The sequence below is a fragment of the Nerophis lumbriciformis genome, linkage group LG39 (assembly GCF_033978685.3).
Source record: "Nerophis lumbriciformis linkage group LG39, RoL_Nlum_v2.1, whole genome shotgun sequence".
Classification (NCBI taxonomy): Eukaryota; Metazoa; Chordata; class Actinopteri; order Syngnathiformes; family Syngnathidae; genus Nerophis; species Nerophis lumbriciformis.
In genome coordinates this window covers 12,039,489-12,057,910 of record NC_084586.2, presented here as the reverse complement: position 1 = coordinate 12,057,910, position 18,422 = coordinate 12,039,489, and the positions used below count along the sequence as shown (strand labels likewise).

Below are 18,422 nucleotides of genomic sequence, written 5' to 3'. Positions count from 1 at the left end.
GTGTCAAAAAATAAGTCCAGCCTGGTCCACCTTGGAGTCATCATTTTGTGCCGAGAAAGTAGAATAATGTTTACACAAATTGTGGTTTGTTTATAAAACACTCAAAATGAGCTTTAGTAGCAATTTAGACTAAAACAAAATAAAGTTCTTGATTTGGGATTTTTTTTTAAATACACTTTTTTGGGGGTTTTTTAAGGGGAAAAAAATATATATATTTTTTTTTACAAAATTTGAAATTGGGGGGGTTTGGAATAAATTAAAAAAATAATACTTTTCATCCATATTGCATTACTGTGTATTATAATATATTCTGTTTTTTTAAATTATTATTATACTGCATTGTAATGTAACAATAATAAAGTCAGTAAGTATTTTAGGGGGTTAAGTTTGATCATCATTACTTTTTGGAATTTTATCAAAAGAAACATTAGCAAAAATACACATTTTATTGTTCTAACACTACCAAAATTAATGTTTTTTTTATTGGAAGTACACGAGAAATAATATAAAGAAAAATTTGTTAAAATGTTTACTTTATTGTATCAAAAAATAAGTCCAGCCTGGTCCACCTTGGAGTCATCATTTTGTGCCGAGAAAGTAGAATAATGTTTACACAAATTGTGGTTTGTTTATAAAACACTCAAAATGAGCTTTAGTAGCAATTTAGACTAAAACAAAATAAAGTTCTTGATTTGGGATTTTTTTTAAATACACTTTTTTGGGGGGGTTTTAAGGAAAAAAAATAAATATATATATATATATATATATATTTTTTTTTTTTTTACAAAATTTGAAATTAGGGGGGGTTTAGAATAAATTTAAAAAAATAATACTTTTCATCCATATTGCATTACTGTGTATTATAATATATTCTGTTTTTTTAAATTATTATACTGCATTGTAATGTAACAATAATAAAGTCAGTAAGTATTTTAGGGGGTTAAGTTTGATCATCATTACTTTTTGGAATTTTATCAAGAGAAACATTAGCAAAAAGTGGTAATATTATAACTTTATTTCATCAAAAAAAATACACATTTTATTGTTCTAACACTACCAAAATTAATGTTTTTTTATTGGAAGTACACGAGAAATAATATAAAGAAAAATTTGTTAAAATGTTTACTTTATTGTATCAAAAAATAAGTCCAGCCTGGTCCACCTTGGAGTCATCATTTTGTGCCAAGAAAGTAGAATAATGTTTACACAAATTGTGGTTTGTTTATAAAACACTCAAAATGAGCTTTAGTAGCAATTTAGACTAAAACAAAATAAAGCTCTTGATTTGGGATTTTTTTTTTTTAAATACACTTTTTTGGGGGGTTTTTAAGGAAAAAAATATATATATATATATTTTTTTTTTACAAAATTTGAAATTGGGGGGGGTTTGGAATAAATTAAAAAAATAATACTTTTCATCCATATTGCATTACTGTGTATTATAATATATTCTGTTTTTTTATTATTATACTGCATTGTAATGTAACAATAATAAAGTCAGTAAGTATTTTAGGGGGTTAAGTTTGATCATCATTACTTTTTGGAATTTTATCAAGAGAAACATTAGCAAAAAGTGGTAATATTATAACTATTTCATCAAAAAAAATACACATTTTATTGTTCTAACACTACCAAAATTAATGTTTTTTTATTGGAAGTACACGAGAAATAATATCAAGAAAAATTAGGTAAAATGTTTACTTTATTGTGTCAAAAAATAAGTCCGGCCTGGTCCACCTTGGAGTCATCATTTTGTGCCAAGAAAGTAGAATAATGTTTACACAAATTGTGGTTTGTTTATAAAACACACAAAATTAGCTTTAGTAGCAATTTAGACTAAAACAAAATAAAGTTCTTGATTTGGGATTTTTATTTTTATTTTTATTTTTTAAATACGTATTTAAAAAAAAAAAAAAATTTTAAGAAAAAAAATTCTAAATTACAAGGATTAATTTATTTTTTACAAAATATGAAATTGGGGTGTTTAGAATAATTTAAAAAAATAATGACAAAAGTATAATTTTTTACAAATTAGTAAAAAAAAAACTACAAATTTGTTAGCCAACAAAAAAAAACCTACCATGTTTTTCGGACTATAAGGCGCACTTAAAATCCTTTCATTTTCTCAAAACTCGATAGTGCTTCTTATAAGCTATTTTATTTGGTACATGGTGTAATGATAAGTGTGACCGGTAGATGGCAGTCACACATAAGAGACACACACATCAGACTGCAATATGATGGCAGTAAACAACAACAAAACCTTAAAAGTTCCATTGAGAATATAGAACATTACACACCGCGCTCATAAATCTGTCAAAAGGTTTCAGTACAAATTTGGTAAGTAATGAAGCCACACCGCTTGACGGATTGTCTGCGCATGGTTGGGGTCGGGGCGTGGTTGGGGGCATGGTTAAGAGGGGAGGAGTATATTTACAGCTAGGATTCACCAAGTCAAGTATTTCATATATATATATATATATATATATATATAAAAATATATATTTATAAGAAATACTAAGTCAAGTATTTAATATATATATATATATATATATATATATATATATATATATATATATATATATATATATATATATATATATATATATATATATATAAATAAAAGAAATACTTGAATTTCAGTGTTCATTTATTTACACATATACACACACATAACACTCATCTACTCATTGTTGAGTTAAGGGTTGAATTGTCCATCCTTGTTCTATTTGTAACTATTTTTCTAACCATGCTGAACGCCCTCACTGATGATGCATTGCTGTGTGGCATGCAAAAAGTGCTTTCATCAAATACACTAGATGGCAGTATTGTCCTGTTTAAGAGTGTCACAACATTGCTGTTTACGGCAGACGAACTGCTTTATGGCAGACGAAATGCTGTTGTGTGTTGTTACCGCGCTGGGAGGACGTTAATGAAACTGCCTAACAATAAACCCATATAAGAAACCAAGAACTCGCCCTCGATCATTCTACAGTTATAACGTGATTGGGCAGGTACGCCGTTTATATTGTGTGCCTGAATTTCGGGAGATTTTCGGGAGAAAATTTGTCCCGGGAGGTTTTCGGGAGAGTCGCTGAATTTCGGGAGTCTCCCGGAAAATCCGGGAGCGTATAGGCAAGTATGGTGTATATTGTAGCGTCCCGGAAGAGTTAGTGCTGCAAGGGGTTCTGGGTATTTGTTCTGTTGTGTTTATGTTGTGTTACGGTGCGGATGTTCTCCCGAAATGTGTTTGTCATTCTTGGGTTCACAGTGCGCCGCATATTTGTAACAGTGTTAAAGTTGTTTATACGGCCACCATCAGTGTGACCTGTATGGCTGTTGACCAAGTATGCGTGGCATTCACTTGTGTGTGTTAAATCCGCATATATTATGTGACTGGGCCGACACGCCGTTTGTATGGAGGAAAAGCGGACGTGATGACAGGTTGTAGAGGCCCCCAATATTGTTGTCCAGGTGGAAATCGGGAGAAATTTGGGAGAATGGTTGCCCGGGAGATTTTCGGGAGGGGCGCTGAAATTTGTGAGTCTCCCGGGAAAATCCGGAGGGTTGGCAAGTACGACCAAAATACCCCGTATCGTCCACTCCTAGTATACCTAACTAGTCTGTTTAGAAGGATTTTATTCCAATAGGGACAGAAATTCCTGAAATACCAAATAACAGCAGCCATAGTGATTTAATTATTAATAAGTCATTTATTAAGTGGCCCACGATACTGACCCTGTATTTATATGGTATCAGATGGATACCAAAATACCCCGTATCGTCCACTCCTAGTATAACTAACTAGTCTGTTTAGGAGGACTTTATTCCAATAGGGACAGAAATTCCTGAAATAACAAATAACAGCAGCCATAGTCATTTAATTATTAATAAGTCATTTATTAAGTGGCCCAGTACATAGTTCTTAAATCTTTCTAGCTAATCAAAAAGCAATAAAGCTATATAAGTGTTATCAGAAAGTATTGTTTGATATGGCTAAAATGTTGCTAATTGAGTATTTTTGGGTTGCAAAGTGAAATAAAAAGTAATTTCTTTCTTTATCAGTGTTTTCACTCCGGCACTTAAACAATCTGGACACCTCGTGCCGGATTTCCTTTCTTTGCGTGTGTACTTAGGGCTTTTCCACTGTTTACTAATTGGAAACACACACACACACACACACACACACACACACACACACACACACTCACACACACACTCTCCAAATATGTAACAGGTTAAAAGGTATTCATGTTGCAATAGTGGGACTACATATTAAAGTCAAGTGGAGAAGAAGGAGACATGAAGAGCGCAGCACTTACCCATGAAGGGGGCGGGGCCAAGGAAGGAGGACAGAAGGAGGGAGGAAAGATAGGATGCAGGGCGCACAGAAGCTCCTTCCAGGATGAGAAGAGAGTGTTTTATGTGTGGAACTTTGCCATGACCGACCTCCCAACCTTTCTACCCCGACACTCCCACACAGGGCCGGCCAGCCAGGCCGGTCGCCATGGCGACGCCTCGCCGTGTGCCAGCCAATGAGAGCGCCCGTGTGTTCTCTCACAGGAAGTGGGGACTCCCTTGTTTGGCTCTTTGTCTGTCACTGCAGAACTCTGTGATGTCATCCCTGTGGCAGATCGGAATCCCCTCTCTTCTCTCCGTGTGTGTGTGTGTGTGTGTGTGTGTGTGTGTGTGTGTGTGTGTGTGTATAAACATGACTTGTCTGCTAGTTCGACGAGCCATTAAAAAAAAAGCACATTCTTGTTTTCTAACTTTCAGAGGGAATTAAATGCTCAAAATATACTTTTCATCCATATTGCATTACTGTGTATTATAATATATTCTCTTTTTTAAATTATTATACTGCATTGTAATGTAACAATAATAAAGTCAGTAAGTATTTTAGGGGGTTAAGTTTGATCATTACTTTTTGGAATTTTATCAAGAGAAACATTAGCAAAAAGTGGTAATATTATAACTTTATTTCATCCAAAAAAATACACATTTTATTGTTCTAACACTACCAAAATTAATGTTTTTTTATTGGAAGTACACGAGAAATAATATCAAGAAAAATTAGGTAAAATGTTTACTTTATTGTGTCAAAAAATAAGAATTTTGTAACAACACTACTAATGTATTCTTTATTAGCGGGTTCTGATGAAGAAAAAAAAATATTGCAAAAAGTGATGATTACACTTTTTTATTTGAAAAAAACAACATTATTTTAATTCTACTTTATTATTGGAAGCTGACACAGAAAAGCAAGTATTTATTTAATAATTATTCCTAAAGTAATACATTTGTAATTTTATTTAATTAAAAAAATTACCTTTCATGACCAAATGAATAATATATCATTAATGGAAGCTAAAGAGGAGAAAAAAAAATCATTCTATCATGAAAAAATGTTGCTGAAAGTAATAGGATTTCAACAATATTTCAATAAAAAAAAATAAGCATTCTATTATTCTAACACTACTAATGTATTCCTTATTATTGGATTCTGAATAGGAAAAAAAGTATTTTATCTAAAAAAAAAATTACTGCAAAAAGTGGTAAATTAATCCATCCATCCATCCATCCATTTTCTACCGCTTATTCCCTTTGGGGACTTTTCTTTATTTGAAAAATAAATTGTAATTCTACTAATCTATATTTTATTTATTATTAGGCACATACAAGGAAAAGCTAATATTTTATCAAATACAAATATTGCAAAAAGTGGTAAGATTATAACTTTGTTATATTCCAATTTAAGTGATTTATTTTTAAATCTATTATTGGAAAATGACGAGGGAAAAGCAAGTATTTTATCAAGAAAAAATATTTTTATTTGAGAAAATAAGTTAATATTGTAATTTTATTAATTTATTGTCAATTTATTATTTGAATTTCATGAGTAAACAAACATATTATTTAAGAAAAAAATAAATGTTTTTATTTAATAATTCATCATAAAAGTGATACATTTGTAATTTTATTTAATTCAAAAATTACCTTTCATGACCAAATGAATAATATTTAATTAATGGAAGCTAATGAGGAGAAAAAAAAAAAAATTTATCATGAAATGTTGCTGAGAATGGTAGGATTTGAGCAATATTTCAATAATAAAAAAAAGCATTCTATTATTCTAACACTACTAATGTATTCCTTATTATTGGATTCTGAAGAGGAAAAAAAGTATTATATCTAAAAAAGCAAAAAGTGGTGAATTAATACTTTTCTTTATTTGAAAAATAAATTGTAATTCTACTAATCTATATTTGATTTTTTTATTCGAAGCATACAAGGAAAAGCTAATATTTTATCAAATAAAAATTTTGCAAAAATTGGTAAGATTATACTTTTTTATTCTTCTAATTTAATGGATTTATTTTTAAATCTATTATTGGAATATGACAAGAAAGAGCAAGTATTTATCAAGAAAAAATATAGATTTTTATTTGAGAAAAATAACTTATTGTAATTTTACTAATTTATTGTTAATATATTATTTGAATTTCATGAGTATTATTATAAACGTATTATTTAAGAAAAAATAATTTTATTCATTTAATAATTATTCCTAAAAGTGATAAAAAAAATGTTTTTAATTTAATTTAAAAAAAATCACCTCACACGACCAAATGAATAATATTTAATTATTGGAAGCAGACAAGGAAAAAAGCATTGTATCATGAAAAAATGTTGCTGAAAGTGGTAGGATTTTAACGTTATAGAATGCTATTTTTTTTTTTATTATTCTAACACTACTATTGTATGCAGAATCCATCATTTTGTTTGAGTAACTTGCCTCAGAAGGCAGAAAAAGGAGAGAGAGGCGGCAGAATTACGTTCTCACATTCAGGAAGTGACCACATTATGAAATATTGTTCATGTATGAAAAGTGGCATGCAAAGTGAAACTAAAGTTACATGACTTTCAATTTTAAAGGACGTTTAAGTCACCTGGGGTAAAAGGTTTTGCATGCCAGCGCAAGCTAATCACTCGCTAACTTTGTGGTGTGACGCACTCATTTGAAGGCCATAAAACATCTGCATGAACAAAATTCTCTGAAATGTTTGCGTGGCCCCGCCCAGCAGTAAAAGTGAAACCACGTGTGTGCCACGTGTGTTTGCGTCTCACTGCAGGCTCCACGTGACCAGAGTTCCTTCCAAACGCACATAAAAACATGCCACATAACATCAAAACACACCTCAACTTCTGAACTCAACCAGGGGATTCAAAAACAATTCATTCAAAAGAGTTTCGCTTTCGATGTCACATGAATGGCGGGAGGGAGATTTAGCGCCAAGCAGCTGCAGCACACGGATGACGCAAAGGCTCCGCACTTTTAGGATGAGCTCGCTGATTAAAGACAGAGTGAAAGAAAAACGTGTACTTCTATCTTTATTTCAGACACGCAACTCACTTTACGGCCACTAGAGGGCCACATACATGAGACATGGTGCAGTCGTTAAAGTGGAAGCTCTATTTACGTTCTTTTTGGTCTGCGAACATTTAGATGGAAATATGCCTCCGTGTACAGATATGTCTTACCTTCTACACACACCATAATAATACTGGTATGTTTAATGTGCCGACAATCCATTAAGCGATGCGGCTTCATAGCTTACCAAAGTCGTACTAAAACATTTTGATAGATTTTTGAGCGCCGTGTTAATGTTCTATATTTTCAATGGAAAATATACAACTTTAGTGTTGTTTACTTGAGTCATATTGCAGTCTACACGAATCTCTTATGTGTGACTGCCATCTACTGGTCACACTTATCATTTCACCATGTACCAAGTAAAATAGCTTCGAGGTCGGTAAGCACAACCAAAATTATTCCGTACGTTAGGTGCACCGGGTTATAAGGCGCACTGTCGAGTTTTGAGAAAATGAAAGGATTTTAAGTGCGCCTTATAGTTTATTTTAGATATTTTTTTAAACATTTAAAATCGATTTCTTTAATAAGTGAATATAAATATGAATAATGAATAATGAAACCCTTTAAATGTGCATTCCATCTAATCTCCAGCAGAGGGCGACGTGAAATGTTGCAAATTGAAAGTATCAAGTAAACTTAAAGCTGCAAGCACCATTGAACGGGCCCTTTGGGTTTACGGGGTCACGTCCTTCTTAATGCACCGACCCACCCTCAAAAAAATTCAGGAAGATCAGAGCATGTGAAAATAAGTTATGACAGTTATAATTATCCACCACCAGGGGGAAACATTGGCGTCGATACCAAGGTCAAGTCATGGTCATTTCCCGACCTCAAAGCTTCATATCAGTTTGGAAGGAGAGCTGATCATTTAAAATCAAGTAATTACAGTTTGATGGTTGATGGCGAGGAGCAGTTTTCGGCGCCAGGCTCCGCCCAACCACGAATGGGTACTAATAGCTACTGACACATCCAGCTTTTCAAGGTATCATCACTATCATTTGAACCAATTATTATCAAGATCTGAATTTTGTGGAGCAGAGTTGAAAATGTTCAAAGTTTAGTGGCGAGCCATCAAATTAAAGTTTGGCACAATGCTACACCCACATCCTGTGGCAGGCCTAGGCAATTATTTTGACTCAGGGGGCCAAATTTAGAAAAAAAATGTGTCTGGGGGCTGGTATATCTATTTTTAGGAACACTAATACAAAACCTCACAATAATGTCTGATTGAATGCTAAAAACGTTATGACAGACCGTCTTGAATAAACGGAATGGAATTTTAATTTTTTTTACTGAATGAGACACCCGGAATGTACATGAAAATAAAGAATGTGGGATTTACAATATTAACTATGAAGGATAAAACACTGAATATTGACAACATATGAACGTCACACCCCCTCTCATCGACATATTTTACAATCAAGCAAAACGCAACAAAAATATGAACGCGAAGGGTAAAAAAAACCACATACAATCTGATCAGTGTTGGGACTAACGCGTTACTGTAACGCCGTTAGTTTCGGCGGTAACTAGTAATCTAACGCGTTATTTTTTATATTCAGTAACTCAGTTACCGTTACTACATGATGCGTTACGGCTAGAAACTGAGGATCTGATCGTGTTTTATGGCAGCGAAGCACTGATATGCTTCTGATTCTTCCTCTGCGCTCTGTGTGTGTGTGTGTGTCTCTGGGTGTGTGGAGGGGAGGGGAGGGGAGGGAAGGGGAGGGGGGTGCGCAATAATGGGTTGTAATGGTTTGTACTTGTATAGCGCTTTTCTACCTTCAAGGTACTCAAAGCGCTTTGACACTACTTCCACATTTACCCATTCACACACACATTCACACACTGATGGAGGGAGCTGCCATTCAAGGCGCTAACCAGCAGCCATCAGGAGCAAGGGTGAAGTGTCTTGCTCAGGACACAACGGACATGACGAGGTTGGTACTAGGTGGGGATTGAACCAGGGACCCTTGGGTCGCGCCCGGCCACTCTTCCACTGCGCCACGCCGTCCCAATACAACGTAAACCGTTGGCCAACAAAAAAGTAACCACAGAACACTATACGGCTATACGGTATAGTGTTCTGTGGTTACTTTTTGGTTGGCCAAGCGGACGTGACGACAGGATGTCCTCACTCAGGTCCGCACGGACCTAGAGGGGGCGTGCCTTAAATCCGTCTGGAAATCGGGAGAAATTTGGAGAATGGTTGTCCCGGGGAGAGGCACTGAAATTCGGGAGGGTTGGCAAGTATGAGATATTCTCACTTCTTTTCTTTTGTCGAGCACAAAGAAAATAACATTTTAGTTAAATATAAGTTGTGTCTTGGATCAAAGATCCCGTCTACTGCCCAAAACAACAATTCAAATCTGCCTGGTTAGGCTCTGTGTATGTCACGTGTGCCTTCCTTAGGTGAAGCCAGCTTTACAGCTATGTTGTTGATTGATTGATTGATTGATTGAAACTTTTATTAGTAGATTGCACAGTGAAGTACATATTCCGTACAATTGACCACTAAATGGTAACACCCCAATAAGTTTTTCCACTTGTTTAAGTCGGGGTCCACTGATTCATGATACAGATATATACTATCAAATATATACTAACATCATAATACAGTCATCACACAAGATAATCATCAGGGTATATTTAGGTTTGGTTGGTATCAACACTTCTGTCATCAACAATTAGCATCAACAATTGCATCATCAGAGAAATGGACATTGAAACAGTGTAGGACTGACTTGGTAGGATATGTATAGCAAGTAGTGGACACAGAGAGAGAGATCAGAAAGTATAAGAAAAAAGGTCTACATTTGATTATTTACAATCCAAAGAGGTATTATGTGGAAGGGAGGGTGTTAGTTTAGGGTTGTAGTTGCCTGGAGGTGTTCTTTTAGTGCGGTTTTGAAGGAGGATGGAGATGCCCTTTATTTTACACCTGTTGGGAGTGCATTCCATATTGAAGTGGCATAGAAAGAGAATGAGTTAAGACCTTTATTAGTTCGGAATCTGGGTTTAACGTGGTTAGTGTTAGTGTTATTATGCTGTTTGTTACTTATGTATGTTATGTTGCAGCTATTTAAAATAGTTTTGTCAATTTGTTCTGGCCTGAAATAAATTGGCCCTTTGAAACATATCTTTGTCTTTGTGTGTTGTATGTAGAGCACATTGCTTAGCAGAGTTCAGTGATGCAAATGTATGTCAAGTTGATCAACACATTGTATTATTCTCCAGTGCAATAACAGTACTGAAATGAAGGCTAAAAGGGCATTAATGGGAGCTTTAAAAACAAAAAGTAGAAGATGTAACTAAATAGTTACTTTTCACAGTAACGCATTACTTTTTGGTGTAAGTAACTGAGTTAGTAACTGAGTTACTTTTGAAATAAAGTAACTAGTAACTGTAACTAGTTACTGGTTTTCAGTAATTAACCCAACACTGAATCTGATACATCTGATACATCACCAAGCTTTAGAACTTTGTTGTAAAAATCTTCTTCCGCGTCTGTCCCTGACACCCGCATTTCAGGCTGGCTGCTCTGGAAACACTCTGTGGAAACGCTCCCCACCAACACTGCTTGGTGCCTCGTCTGAGCTGCTGTGACTTAGATTACCATAGTAACTAATTAGATGACCATTGTAACTACCGTATTTTTCGGAGTATAAGTCGCACCGGAGTATAAGTCGCACCGGCCGAAAATGCATAATAAAGAAGGGAAAAAACATATATAAGTCGCATTTTTTGGGGGAAATTTATTTGATAAAACCCAACACCAAGAATAGACATTTGAAAGGCAATTTAAAATAAATAAAGAATAGTGAACAACAGGCTGAATAAGTGTACGTTATATGAGGCATAAATAACCAACTGGTATGTTAACGTAACATATTATGGTAAGAGTCATTCAAATAACTATAACATATAGAACATGCTATATGTTTACCAAACAATCTGTCACTCCTAATTTCTAAATCCCATGAAATCTTATATGTCTAGTCTCTTACGTGAATGAGCTAAATAATATTATTTGATATTTTACGCTAATGTGTTAATAATTTCACACAGAAGTCGCTCCTGAGTATAAGTCGCAAGCCCGGCCAAACTATGAAAAAAACTGCGACCTATAGTCCGAAAAATACGGTAATTAGATGACAATAGTAACTAATTTACTTACCATAGTAACTAATTAGATGACCATAGTAACTAATTAGATGACCATAGTAACTAGTATATCATGCAAAAGCACAGATTCCAACCATTGAAATACTTTGCATAGCGCAAGACTTAGTCATTTGAAAACATCACTGCACATCATAATGGCGGCTACACTTTCCATCTTAAAAGGGGAACATTATCACAATTTCAGAATTGTTAAAACCATTAAAAATCAGTTCCCAGTGGCTTATTATATTTTCGAAGTTTTTTTCAAAATTTTACCCATCACGCAATATCCCTAAAAAAAGCTTCAAAGTGCCTGATTTTAACCATCGTTATATACACCCGTCCATTTTCCTGTGACGTCACATAGTGAAGCCAACACAAACAAACATGGCGGAAAGAACAGCAAGCTATAGCGACATTAGCTCGGATTCAGACTCGGATTTCAGCGGCTTAAGCGATTCAACAGATTACGAATGTATTGAAACGGATGGTTGTAGTGTGGAGGCAGGTAGCGAAAAGAAGAAGAAACTGAAGCTATTGAGCCATATCGGTTTGAACCGTATGCAAGCGAAACGACACGACAGCCAGCGACACGGGAGAAAGCGAGGACGAATTCGGCAATCGCCTTCTAACCAACGATTGGTATGTGTTTGTTTGGCATTAAAGGAAACTAACAACTATGAACTAGGTTTACAGCATATTAAATACATTTGGCAACAACATGCACTTTGAGAGTACAGACAGCCCAATTTTCATCAATTAATATATTCTGTAGACATACCCTCATGTCAGCAGGCCAGGGAAGATAGGGTCGATATTCTTCTCTTGACGGTGTGAGCCAAGACATCCAGGGGGTTTAGCTCGCTCGTCTGCGGGAACAAACTGCGGCCATTGCTTGCCGTGCTACCGAGGTCCTTTGTCCCTGAATTGCTCACACACTCCGGCAGATTCAATGGGGGTCTGGCGGCAGATTTCTTTGACTTTATCATTGGAAATGCATCTGCTTTGAGTGTCGCAGGATATCCACACATTCTTGCCATCTCTGTTGTAGCATAGCTTTCGTCGGTAAAGTGTGCGGAACAAACGTCCAATTTCTTGCCACTTTCGCATCTTTGGGCCACTGGTGCAACTTGAATCCGTCCCTGTTGGTGTTGTTACACCCTCCGACAACACACCAACGAGGCATGATGTCTCCAAGGTACGGAAAACAGTCGAAAAAACGGAAAATAACAGAGCTGATTTGACTCTGTGTTTGAGAAAATGGCGGATTGTTTCCCGATGTGACGTCACGTTGTGACGTCATTGCTCCGAGAGCGAATATTAGAAAGGCGTTTAATTCGCCAAAATTCACCCATTTAGAGTTCGGAAATCGGTTAAAAAAATATACGTTTTTTTTTCTGCAACATCAAGGTATATATTGACGCTTACATAGGTCTGGTGATAATGTTCCCCTTTAAAGATAAATGGTAAATGGGTTATACTTGTATAGCGCTTTTCTACCTTCAAGGTACTCAAAGCGCTTTGACACTATTTTCACATTCACCCATTCACACACTGATGGCGGGAGCTGCCATGCAAGGCCCTAACCACGACCCATCAGGAGCAAGGGTGAAGTGTCTTGCCCAAGGACACAACGGACGTGACGAGGTTGGTAGAAGGTGGGGATTGAATCAGGAACCCTCGGTTTGCTGGCACGGCCACTCTCCCAACTGCGCCACGCCGTTCCCTCTAAAGAAAATCCCCTCTAAAGATCTAAAGAAATTATTTTGGAATGTCCGGCGGGCCAGATTGAAAAGCTTAACGGGCCTTAAATTGCCCAGGTCTGTTCTATGGCGTCGTCAAAATTCCTTATCACCTTACAGTTTAGTATCCGCCATTTTAACGCATGAACCCATTAAAATAATCCCCTCAATTACCCCCAAAAATGGATTAACTTGCTGGAATATAAAGACAATACATCCATAAATGTGGGTGTATATGCAAAAGTGCAATATATTTATCTGTACAGTAATCTATTTATTTATATCTGCACCTCATTGCTTTTTATCCTGCACTATCATGAGCTAATGCAGGGGGAGGCAACCCAAAATGTTGAAAGAGCCATATTGGACCAAAAATACAAAAACAAATCTGTCTGGAGCCGCAAAAAATTAAAAGCCATATTACATACAGATAGTGTGTCATGAGATATAAATTGAATTAAGATGACTTAAAGGAGACTAAATGAGCTCAAATATAGCTACAAATGAGGCATAATGATGCAATATGTACATATAGCTAGCCTAAATAGCATGTTAGCATCGATTAGCTTGCAGTCATGCAGTGACCAAATAGGTCTGATTAGCACTCCACACAAGTCAATAACATCAACAAAACTCACCTTTGTGCATTCACGCACAACGTTAAAAGTTTGGCGGTCAAAATGAGACAGAAAAAGAAGTGGCATAAAACACGTCCTAGAAAGTCGGAGAAAGTTATACATGTAAACAAACGACGGTGAGTTCAAGGACCGCCAAAATTAGTAGGACAAAACGGCGCTCGCCAAATACTCGAATCAGTGAAGCATGTTTAATATAAACAGTGTGCTTTATAACAATTAGTGAGGTTTGTGTCATGTTTGTCCTCCTGCAGAAACCATATTAAAACAAAAAATATATTTTTTCCCCCCTCATCTTTTTCCATTTTTCATACATTTTTGAAAAAACTCCAGAGAGCCACTAGGGCGGCGCTAAAGAGCCGCGGGTTGCCGACCCCTGAGCTAACGCAACGAAATTTCGTTCTTATCTGTACTGCAAAGTTGAAAATTTGAATGACAATAAAAGGAAGTCTAAGTCTCTTGATCGCGGCAGATTTGGTGAAAGTCCTGAGGAGGAAGTAGTCAAAGTACAACCCCTGTTTTTGCCCTAAAAATGGCCGACGGACAACAAAACGGCCGACTTCCTGTTTGTTTTCAAATATGGGTTCTTGGGACTTTTATTCGAGTCCTGTCATCACAGACGTCTCCAGGGATTTGTGTGACGATACGTGAATTTTTTTTTTTTTTAGTTTTCAAGGGGGGCGAGAGAGTCAATATTGAAATTTTGTGTTCGCGATCCTAGAAATATAATTTAAAAAAAAAGAAAAGAAAGAAATATAAATTTTTTGCCGCTATTGCAAAAACGTGTGAGTTGTCATGCATGTTATTTATTAGTGCCTCAAAATGGGAGAATAATTGTTAAACGAAGCCACTTCAATAGGGCCTTCGCAACTTCTTGTTAGGAATATGAGTCAAAAAATGGCGGAGTACATGTGAAGGAATCTCTACATGAGCATTGCATCTTCAAGGCAGGAGGAAATACCAAGAATTACCAAGAAAGAGGCGACTAATAAGGTCAAAGGTCAAAGTGTCACATGTTCCGACACGGTTGATGTGAAACTTCTCTCGCAAGAGGAAGTGGGGCTTTTTTGTAACAACCAAGATGAGATGGACAAAACCCAAAACCAGTGAAGTTGTCACGTTGTGTAAATGGTAAATAAAAACAGAATACAATGATTTGAAAATCCTTTTCAACTTATATTCAATTGAATAGACTGCAAAGACAAGATACTTAACGTTCCAACTGAGAAACGTTGTTACTATTTGCAAATATTAGCTCATTTGGAATTTGGTGCTTGCAACAATGTTTCAAAAAAGCTGCCACAAGTGGCAAAAAAGACTGATAAAGTTGAGGAATGCTCATCAAACACTTATTTGGAACATCTCACAGGTGAACAGGCTCATTGGGTACAGGTGGGTGCCATGATTGGGTATAAAAGCAGCTTCCATGAAATGCTCAGTCATTCACAAACAAGGATGGGGCGAGGGTCACCACTTTGTCAACAAATGCGTGAGCAAATTGTCCAACAGTTTAGGAACAACATTTCTCAACAAGCTGTTGCAAGGAATTTAGGGATTTCACCATCTACGGTCCGTAATATCATCAAAAGGTTCAGAGAATCTGGAGAAATCACTGCACGTAAGCAGCTAAGCCCGTGACCTTCGATCCCTCAGGCGGTACTGCATCAACAAGCGACATCAGCGTGGAAAGGATATCACCACATGGGCTCAGGAACACTTCAGAAAACCACTGTCAGTAACTACAGTTGGTCGCTACATCTGTAAGTGCAAGTTAAAACTCTACTATGCAAAGCGAAAGCCATTTATCAACAACACCCAGAAACGCCGCCGGTTTCGCTGGGCCCGAGCTCATCTAAAATGGACTGATGCAAAGTGGAAAAGTGTTCTGTGGTCTGACGAGTCCACATTTCAAATTGTTTTTGGAAACTGTGGACGTCGTGTCCTCCGGACCAAAGAGGAAAATAACCATCCGGACTGTTATAGGCGCAAAGTTCAAAAGCCAGCATCTGTGATGGTATGGGGGTGTATTAGTGCCCAAAACATGGGTAACTTACACATCTGTGAAGGCACCATTAATGCTGAAAGGTACATACAGGTTTTGGAGCAACATATGTTGCCATCCAATCATGGACGCCCCTGCTTATTTCAGCAAGACAATGCCAAGCGACATTCTGCTCGTGTTACAACAGCGTGGCTTTGTAGTAAAACAGTGCGGGTACTAGACTGGCCTGCCCGTAGTCCAGACTTGTCTCCCATTGAAAATGTGCGGCGCATTATGAAGCCTAAAATACCACAACGGAGAACCCAGACTGTTGAACAACTTAAGCTGTACATCAAGCAACCCCCAAATCCTCCACACGACACCTCCGCTCTAGACAGGCTATCCTCCTCCAACCTCCGAGGACAAAGCTACGAACAATGGGAGACCGGGCTTTCTGCTCCGCCGCTCCCAGTCTGTGGAACGGCTCTCCCCGACCACCTGAGGGCACCACAGACTGTGGATGCTTTTAAAGAAGGCTTAAAAACCCTTATTTAAATTTTTTTTAAAAAAGCCTTTTTTTTTTCTTTTTTTTTTTTTAGATATATGCATACTAGTTCTAGCTATTTGGCTGTTCTAGTTTTTATTTTTTTAAATTTTTATTATCTTTTTATTTATTTTTTTAATACACTGTAGCACTTTGAGGTTGTTTACTCAATGTAAAGTGCTTTTTACAAATAAAATATATTATTATTATTAGCTCGTGTCTAGTTTGATACTGTCGCTAGCTAGACATATTTGAACTATTGGTGCTTGATATTAGTGTTTATTTCGCAACAATATAAACATGTACATAAACATTTGAATACATCTAAGTAGTTTACAACCACTTAAAAAAATGTAAGAAAATCGTAAAATGTGAAAAACGTTGACTAATTAGCGGCTTACAAGAATGTGCAGCTAACGAGCTCGGGTCTAGTTTGATAGGTAAACAACTAATTACAGTATAGGCCTGCTTGTGGAGCGCTTGGTTAGGGGCTAGTAAGCTGTTGTAGACTACAAACTTTAATAAGAAAAACATTCAAAACCAATCAAAAGTGTACAACTAGCTCGCTAGGGGCTGGTTTGATATTGTAGCTAGCGAGACACGTGTAATAGGTGGTAAAACAAAATGTGTAAAATTTAACTTGCCACTAATAGATTGCTAGTTAGCTTGGATGTAGTTAAATAGGTAAACAACACATCTTGAATATGTTCATACATTTTGGAGTTTACAACAGCTAGCTAACAAGCCTTATTCATAGCGTACACCTCTCTAGCTAGGGGCTACTTTATACTGTAGCTAGCAAGACACGTGCTTTGAACGATTTAAAGTGCTTGTATTTGGAACTATTCTTTTTGACATGCATCTTTTTTGACTGAAATGTACTAAAACATGTACATAAACAACTTACTTTTGAATGTATTTTAATGGTTTGTCGTAAACGGTGCATAAAATGTGTAAAATTTGGAAAAACTTGGCTAACTAGCTACTAATACTAATGCACAGATAGTTAGCTGGGATAGTTTGATATGTAAACAACTTATTTTGAATATGTTTTTTAAAGTGTGTAACATATAACAGCTAGCTAGCCTTAAACCATAGCGTACAACGCTCTAGCTAGGGGCGAGTTTACACCGTAGCTAGCAAGACACGTGTACTTAGAACTATTAACGTTGCTTAAAATTATAACTGACGTAGATTTCTCACTAAAATGTAAGAAAAACATGCACAAAAACAACTAATTTTTTAAATGTTTACAAAGTTTGTATTTTACAAGAGCCCACTAGCCTTTAACCCTAAAGCGTACAAATCTCTGGCTAAGGGCAAGTTCATCCTGGAGCTAGTTAGCAAGACACATGTGCTTAGAACTATTGAAATTGACTGAAATGATAACTAACCTATCTTTCTGACTGGAATTTGAATAAAAATATGATCATAAACAACAAATATTTAATAGGTTCATACATTTTGGAGTTTACAACAGATAGCTAACTAGCCTTATTCATAGCGTACAACTCTCTAGCTAGGGGCTAGTTTATACTGTAGCTAGCAAGACACATGTACTTCAAAGTAATGAAAGTACCTGACGTATCTTTTTCGTAATAAAATGTACTAAAACATGTACATAAACAATTACTTTTGAATACATTTTGATAGTTTGTAGTAAACGGCGCATAAAAAGTGTGAAATTAGAAAAACTTGGCAAACTAGCTACTAATACTAATGCACAGCTAGTTAGCTGGGATAGTTTGATATGTAAACATCTCATTTTGAATATGTTTTTTAAAGTTTGAAGCTTGTAACAGCTAGCTAGCTTTTAACCATAGCGTACAACGCTCTAGCTAGGGGCGAGTTTACACCGTAGCTCGCAAGACACGTGTACTTAGAACTATTGACGTTGCTTGAAATTATAACGAACGTA

The 18,422-nt window shown here is 36.1% G+C and overlaps 1 protein-coding gene across 5 annotated transcripts in view; it reads right to left on the bottom strand.

Annotated features, from left to right (window-relative positions):
• Positions 1-18,422, bottom strand: part of entpd1 (ectonucleoside triphosphate diphosphohydrolase 1) — a 91,544-nt gene that overhangs the window by 18,622 nt on the left and 54,500 nt on the right. The window contains exon 1 of one of the 5 annotated variants that reach the window (XM_061931922.1): positions 4,323-4,417. The exons of the other annotated variants lie outside the window; for them this stretch is intronic. Within the exon in view, the coding sequence (XP_061787906.1) occupies positions 4,323-4,326 (4 nt within the window). The 5' untranslated portion in view covers positions 4,327-4,417. Of the gene's footprint in view, positions 1-4,322; positions 4,418-18,422 lie in introns of those variants that run through there. 5 annotated transcript variants of the gene reach the window in all.